The sequence below is a fragment of the Trachymyrmex septentrionalis genome, unplaced genomic scaffold (genome assembly GCF_001594115.1).
Source record: "Trachymyrmex septentrionalis isolate Tsep2-gDNA-1 unplaced genomic scaffold, Tsep1.0 scaffold13, whole genome shotgun sequence".
NCBI lineage: Eukaryota > Metazoa > Arthropoda > Insecta > Hymenoptera > Formicidae > Trachymyrmex > Trachymyrmex septentrionalis.
Window position 1 is genome coordinate 6,821,432 of NW_017304438.1, and position 7,966 is coordinate 6,829,397.

A 7,966-nucleotide genomic window follows, 5' to 3' on the forward strand; every position below is an offset into this window, starting at 1 on the left:
ATATATATATATTGTCAAGTTAGTTTAATTAAGTTAACATAAGTGATCTGAGATATAGATAGATGTTTAATTGTATTACTGGATTTTCAAATCATCGAGCAAGTCGGACAAATTGGCGAGATAGTGACGCATATTCGTGTTTGCTTTTGTAGCGGTCGACGCGCGGCGAGAGAGTTTGAACGACGACGCCGTGATCGCGGGTGCCGCAACTCCCGATTATCGACCACGGATGCAAGCCCACCATGGTCAAGGCGCAGCCGCGACCCAGGCGCGGTCGCCGCGATCAAAGCTGTCGGATTTCTTACACCTCTGGGTCAACAACATCCGACTGCTCTACTCCTGGGGCAACCTAGAGAGCCTGACACCACAACTGCCTAGCACGATGGGTAATCTACAGAGCGATAGTAAGAAGAAGCAGAAGAAGAAGGATGCTGCGCCACCGATACCAACGTCCGTGTCCACGGATATCGAACCCGAGACGACCGAGGACCAGAGGAAGGAGAAGCGGGACCAACCGTCCGCAGTTCCGGAAAGGCGTGATGAACCTCATGAGCCGATCAAGATCAGCTTTGAGAAAGTACATACGCCGGGGCATGTCAAAAGACCGGCACCGCCGCCACCGATGGTGGTGTTATCCAAAGTATGTATCTGGTACCACCTTTTTCTCTCAAGATGGATCAGTAAATTATCGATTGGATGAGAATTTTTTTAAAGATAGGGTTCTGTGAGATGTTCCGTATAATTATAAATAAAGATATATAATTCATCCAATTCTCTAATTTCTCGTGAGAAGCGCAATGCGGAAAAAATCGAAATGTCGCCGATCGAACGATGTATAAGGAAAGAAATTGTATGCTTTGTAGGTGTCTCCGCCTTGAGTAATAGTCATAGTGTAAAATTGTTTTGTAATTAGGACACGCAGGAGAGTGTAGAGCCTGAATGTCGCAAAGATACTGTAATAACAGCGAAGCCATGCGTAACAACAACGGAGTCTTTCCGCTCAAGTACCACGACATCAACGACGACACCAGCTCAGACGCCGACGACACCGCAGACGACCCAGCTGCCACCATTGTTGGTGACCGATTCATGGCGTTTGGCGAATAAGAGCTTAGTCGTTACGGAAATGCCGACGCCGCCCAGCCAGGAATCCTCGAGCGATAGTGTCTTTACTGATCCTGGAGAGCTTACTATGAGTCCGGTCACAGCAGGCACGAGACCGGAAGTGATGAAACGTAAACCTATCCTGGAGACGATCGATAGTAAGGAAGAGAAAACTTCGTTCATGATCTCGAAGCATAAGAAGATCCATCTCTCAGTGATGAGTCCCCGAATAAGTGAGAACGATTTTATTAATGCTTAGTACACGTAATAGATCATTCATATCCTGTGTATTTTTTTTTAAATAACACAAGAAAGAATGATTTTGCTAAAATATCTGGAAAATTAGTTAGAGATACTGATCTGAAAATAATTTTATTGGACCGTTAAAATAATTATGTAGAATGCTTAAGGGAATAATGGTTTTCTATTCCTACTTTTTTCTTAATACACAACCTTACGGATATTTTCTAAAGATGTTAAAATTATGTAAAGATCACGTAATAATTTCTGCATACTTGTAAAGATGATGAAAATTATTTCAGACACGAACGACTCATTATGTGTGGTAATGGATTGAAAAATTATCGTATATTATACCAAAGATTAATTTTGTAATTGCACACGTATCTTCTTACGTAATTTTGCAGAGCAGTTAACATGTTATTAAAAGATTAAATAAATCGACGATGACTCATAAAACTGCGTGTAGTCTATGCAATATGGATAAGTACGTGTTAAAACATAGGTTTACGATATTATCGGTATAAACCGTCGTATCTTGTATATGATACGAAGATGATCTTTTTAAAGATTGGCTCACTTTTCACTCGTTAGAGTGAGATTCCACTCCAAAGAATCTGGAGAATAGATTTTCGGTACTATTCTTTAGTAATGAATAGAACGCAACCTATAATAAATCAATATGACTCACTCGCATTCGGTTTTATTGCCGTCTCAAATAAATGTTTTATTTCTAGGCAAAACGTCGAGTGAAAAGAATGCAGTATCGGGACCGAGTTCGCGCACTTTACAGAGGCGACACAGCGTCTACGAGTCTTCTGCAAGCGAAAACAGAGTGTTAAGAAGAGTGGCTAGTTTGACCTTGGATCGAAATAGCGCCAAGAAGAAAAGAAGCTCTAAAAGTATCACCTGCCAAAAGACGGATCGCTACAAGCAATCCGAAGGTGAGAGAAATGAGCGATCGAGATTGGGATTGTTGAAAAGAGACATATGTCGCAGTTTTATGATTGAACGATTATTAATCTTATATTGAGAGAAGAGAACTTTTCAAAAATGTGAGCTTTCTAATGGCTTCGGATCTCGCATCGGAAAACCAAGGCATAAAAATGATGAAGCACTTCCAAGATAGAACACTTTTATAGTTCTTTATAGGTCAGCGTACGACCTAGAAGTCACACGCTGACGATTGCGGGTCTAACGCGAATCTTATCTCGTGACGGAAGAGAACGCGCGCGATAACATTGCGAAGGGTAAACAGCGGTATACCTTTTGCTCACAGTGATGTAATGCACGAGAGACTTTCGCGAAAAATTGAGGTGTTGTGAGACCGGTGGATAACGATAAATCGGCACAATTAAACAGAATTTGACGATAAGGATAATCGAGCTCTTTCATCATTGGTGGCGTGTCGATTAGATGTTTTCAGACGGTCACCAAATAATCTGTATCATTCGTGGCCGAGGTTATAGCGAATGATACGCGCGAATCAAACACGCTTGTTTCTCGATAAGTCTTATCGAGATGGGGCGGTTCGCAGGGTTCGATTCGGATTCTCGTGTTCTCTCATGCCGATCTGCGAGCGAGATGCGGCAGTTTTACGCGGAACGTCGCGATAAAATATCCGGAGTAGAAATCAAATTTGTGGTATGGTTGTGAGATGGAGAAGTATCTAACATCCTATTCGAACGGACGCGAAATTGAAGAGTAATCATGAGAAAGAGACAAGAGCGCCTTTGCTTTCGCACATATACGACGCGTGTATGTATGTACATTTGTGTGTCAACATTGCCGTTGAATACAAAAAAAGATATCTAACAGCGTGTAACTTTTTAAATTGTAATTTAGCATAGATGAATTGATAATTTCGACGGCTTCAGATTCCTTCACAAACTATGACGTAATTAGAAGTTTTCTATTAAAAGTTATACGTTGTTTATTGACATTTTTATATAATAATCTCTTAAAAATTACATTAATGATAAAGCGATTAGAAGATAAGGTATATAAAAGAATCGTTCATCTTAAATATAAAACGAGATAAGAACTACACGTTGATAAAGAGTCGCGCGTTGCTTTCATAACATGCATTATTAATTAGGATGGAAGTTCATAAAGATATAAGTATCGTTAATGCTCTGCTCATATAAAGCTTAAAGTTGAGATAAAACAGCTCGTCCAGAAATTTAATTAATACTCATGAAGGCTTCATCAAGTGATAGCCAAGAGAGCAAAAATATTCTGTGGGTTCGATCGAAAAAAATATTCGCCGAGCTTTATCGTAATCTGAATAAAAAGACTAATCTTATATTTTGTGTCTATTAATGGAATTTTCAGAACAAGAACTGCCAATTTGTTTGACCTCTGCGCTACCAGACAAAGGTGCGAAGAAAAACTTTACGTCCATGGTAAAATCCTGATTTCTATTTGTTTGATATCAATCGACATATCCGTCGTGATTACTTATTTTTGGAATGTCTTGTTTTAATCAGATAGATCGGACAGACATCTGCGCTTTGTCAAATGAACTTCATTCAGCTCGAAAATCGAGTCAAGTTTGCTGTGAACACTCCATGCTTAAGGATACTTATTCATACGAGGAAGAGGTAAAGAAGCTGAGAGATGAAATCAAACGGCTGCGCGAGATATCTACAGACCGGCAGATAATCACTAAAGGCCAATCTACTCAAACATCACCAACAAGTACATCACCGGTTGATGGAAACGTCAGTGAAACAAGCAACTTAAATGCTGGATCATCAACGATTAGAAGTGACGTCACGAATCTCGATCAAGCCAAGATGACTCTTGCGCTTTCCTCCACATCAATCGACATGGTCGATCGGTCATGCTTATCACATAGCAGTCAAGCACTTAGTGAAAATCCAGCATCGTATCCAACGCCAATACCTGCTCCATTATCACTGGAGGCATTCTCGAAACGCAGATCTATAACGACGTCTTTTATCCCACCGCCTCCGCCACCGTCGTCTCCATTTACGCTTGCCACGTCGGTGCGTGACAGCGAAAGGACAGTTTCAGCATCATCAACAAAATTGATGGACGCTTCTCCTAGGATACCGACACCACCGCCGCCACCTCCCCCCATGTCGGCGCAAAGTATTATGAGTACATTGCCATCCCCGCCGCCTGCCCCATCTCCACCACCACCCACGCCGATGTTGAATACTACAATACCTATTCCTCCACCTCCGCCTATGCAGGTCATCATAAACGCGATATCTCCGCCGTCTCCTCTACGAAACACGATACCGCCACCGCCACCTCCGCCACCACCTCCGCCCCCGTTTCCGTTCAAACCGGTGCAGAACGATGAGATTGGCATACCTCCTCCTCCTCCACCGCCACCACCTATGCTTCCTCAAAGTGCAACGTGTGAGATGTCTTCTATGAAAATTATCATACCTCCACCGCCACCACCGCCGTCTACACCGATATTAAACACATGCGGGATACCACCGCCGCCTCCTCCACCACCATCACTTGCGGGCGTTACTGGCGCGATACCTCCACCGCCACCGCCGTTACCTGGAATGGAGCAGAATTCTATGACTGGTCCACCACCACCGCCACCGCCTCCAGGTATGCCTATGCAGGGTGGTATACCTCCACCGCCTCCTATTGGAGGTTCAGGTGCGGGTCCTCCACTACCGCCTCTGGCACCGCCGCCACCCCCGGGAGCAATGGGACCTTGTCCTTTACCCGCTCCACCAATCGGAGGATGGAACCCGCCGAGCAGAGCCAGTAGGTATAATGATTTCAAAAGTACAGGGTACTCTCGATAATTCCTTTTGTTAATCGAGAGTACACTGTACACTCTTTTTGGTTTCAAGATTCCGATATTTCCACCGCGTAACACAAGTTCCTCCCTTTTGTAGTTATGAGAAAGCAACCTTTAAATCCTGACGTGCCTATGAAGCCATTATACTGGACGAGGATTTTGGTACCAGTTACTGCGACCAGTCAAACTTCATCAAGTACTTCAGATTTATCACCACAGGTTAGCAAAAAACAAACACTATAATATAATAAAATTCGTTATTGACATAAAATGGTGATTTCTTCAAGAGTGGCTATTTTTGTGCTGTCTTATTTAGGTGCCTCTGTGGTTAGAACTTGCCGAGGAGGAGAATTTAAACATGAAAGAGTTTGCTAATTTATTTTCAAGGCAGGTGAGAGAAAGGAATCCGACCAAGAAAAATGAAGGGACACCTCTCAAAAGTTCTAAGATCCAACCTGCAAAAATATTAGATTCGAAACGCTCAAAGATGGTCGGAATCCTTGAAAAGAGTCTGCACATTGATTTTAGCGAGATCGAGAATGCGGCTTATAATTTAGACACGAGTGTGATTAGTTTAGAAGCATTGCAACAGATCTACGAAATTGTAAGTAAACCGTGAGATAAAAATATAATTAAAAATGCAAAATATGAAGTAAATACACTTTTTTTTATTTTCTGATAGATTAATTAATTTCTGAAAATTCCGAGTCATTTTGATATTTTCTGATTTGCAGAAACCGACGCAAAAGGAAATAGAAGAAATTGCAGCTCATGAAGCAATTTTTCCGGACATTCCTCTCGATCAACCGGAATTATTTCTCAAACGGCTGTCTGGTATAAAGCATTTCTCTGAAAGGATAGCCTGCCTGATGTTGCAATCGGAATTCCAGGACGCGATATCATCAGTGTCGTATAAATTGAACAATGTGCGAACTACCTGTGATTTTCTGATCAATTCTGAGCCTCTAAGAAAAGTAATAGCGATCATACTGACTTTGGGCAATTATATGAATGGCGGAAATATGTTGCGCGGCCAAGCCGATGGCTTCGGCTTAGAAATTCTCAGCAAGTTGAAAGACGTAAAATCTAACGTACCTGGCGTCACCTTGTTGCACTACGTCGTCAATGCAAAATTGTCCCAGGAAAAGGAGCATAATTTCGACGAGCTATTGCCTTTACCTGTTCCTGAACCGGCTGACGTAGAAGCGGCATCCACAATCAAATTCGATGAGATCGCTAAAGAACTGGATAGATTAGATAGAGAATTACAATGTGAGTGTTACATATAATAAAATAAATCTCTTTATATAATATTGTCTTATTTAAGAGTTTGGTAAACGTAAAATATATAAAGAAATGAACACTATAATTACATTTGTGTGTTAAAAATAAGTGTTTAGAAAGGCTATGAACCAAAAAAACAACAAAGTAAATGTGTAAATATAAGAAATAAATATAATTATCATGATCTAAAGTAAATAATAAATAACAGACGTCGTTTTGCGCTCAATCGGGTCCTCAATGTTACATATAAACATAATTAAATAGAATATAATTAAATAGTACGTTTGTGTGTGTATGTCAGATTTCTTATTAAAATATTTCATAAAATTTACACACATTTTCTATTTTAATTCATTTATATAACATTAATATTATATAAATGAATATATACAAGTTTTACATACATATTATATAAGTTATTTTTGGTCTTTTTAGGCTCAATTCCACAACTTACGGTTAACTCTTAACCGAGGTTCAACTTATTCATTATTACTTTCCAATTCTAAAATTGGAAAGAGAGATGAAAAATAAGTTGAATCTTGGTTAAAAGTTAATCGTGAATTGTGGAACTGGGCCTTAATACTAATACTTTACAAAATTAAATTTTTTAAGAATAGAGTACAATTATTATTTTTGTATTAATCGATACATTCAGATGAAAAAAACGGGTGCAAATAATGAAATTGTACTCATTGAAGTAATTACTTTTTTGTATTTATTCGCACTCGTTTGCTTTATTTGAATCAACTTTAAATATCATTTACGTAAATATATACGATATATGAAATTAATTTGTTTTAGCGTGTGCACAAATGTGTAGTACAATTGTGGAAGCAGATCCATCTACGTCCAAAATATTCAAAAAGAAAGTAGATTCATTTCTATCAAGGGCGAATACCGAATTGGCGAGCGAAAAAGAAGATTTATTGGAGGCTAAAAACAAATTCAAAGCTGTGATGAAGTTCTATCAATTTATTCCTAAAGGCTCCACCCTGGAGACTGCAGAACCTTACGACTTCTTTAATCTATGGCTTAGTTTCTGTCGTGACTTTAAGGTATAATTTCAGCGTCTGGAATTATTGATCGAGCAAATTACAACAGATCAGTATTTTGCAGGATATCTGGAAGAGGGAACAGCAACGAATACGAAAGGAACAACTGGAGGCAATTCGTAAAAAGTTCGAAAACAAACCCGAAGTTGTAAGAGTAAAATTAAATCCGCACGGATTGAAAGCAAAACTACAAAAACTTACACATAAGAAGCAGACTCAAAGGTAGTCTTGTCGAAATGTCCACAAATTAATGATTTGAAGTTGAACAGGTTATACGTATAATCGTATTCGCTAAATTTTGAATTTCACAAATAATTCCATTTAGTACTCTGGTATTCACAGAGAATTTATTTGTATATAATTTCTAATTTTTATTTATTTATTATTTTTGAGTTAAATTGAATAAGATGATATTATTAATATTGTGAAAAAACATTTTAGTTTCAAAACGAATAGATTGCTTTGTGCAAACTGCTATATTATTACT

At 39.3% G+C, this 7,966-nt stretch overlaps 1 protein-coding gene across 1 annotated transcript in view; it reads left to right on the plus strand.

Annotated features, from left to right (window-relative positions):
• Positions 1-7,743, plus strand: part of LOC108756910 (formin-2-like) — a 10,232-nt gene extending 2,489 nt beyond the window's left edge. The window contains exons 2-11 of the mRNA XM_018501080.1: positions 153-640; positions 914-1,337; positions 2,082-2,288; positions 3,679-3,749; positions 3,834-5,106; positions 5,241-5,362; positions 5,460-5,747; positions 5,878-6,415; positions 7,229-7,482; positions 7,544-7,743. Of these exons, the coding sequence (XP_018356582.1) occupies positions 230-640; positions 914-1,337; positions 2,082-2,288; positions 3,679-3,749; positions 3,834-5,106; positions 5,241-5,362; positions 5,460-5,747; positions 5,878-6,415; positions 7,229-7,482; positions 7,544-7,705 (3,750 nt within the window). The 5' untranslated portion in view covers positions 153-229 and the 3' untranslated portion in view covers positions 7,706-7,743. The remainder of the gene's footprint in view (positions 1-152; positions 641-913; positions 1,338-2,081; positions 2,289-3,678; positions 3,750-3,833; positions 5,107-5,240; positions 5,363-5,459; positions 5,748-5,877; positions 6,416-7,228; positions 7,483-7,543) is intronic.
• Positions 7,744-7,966: the final 223 nt, after the last annotated feature.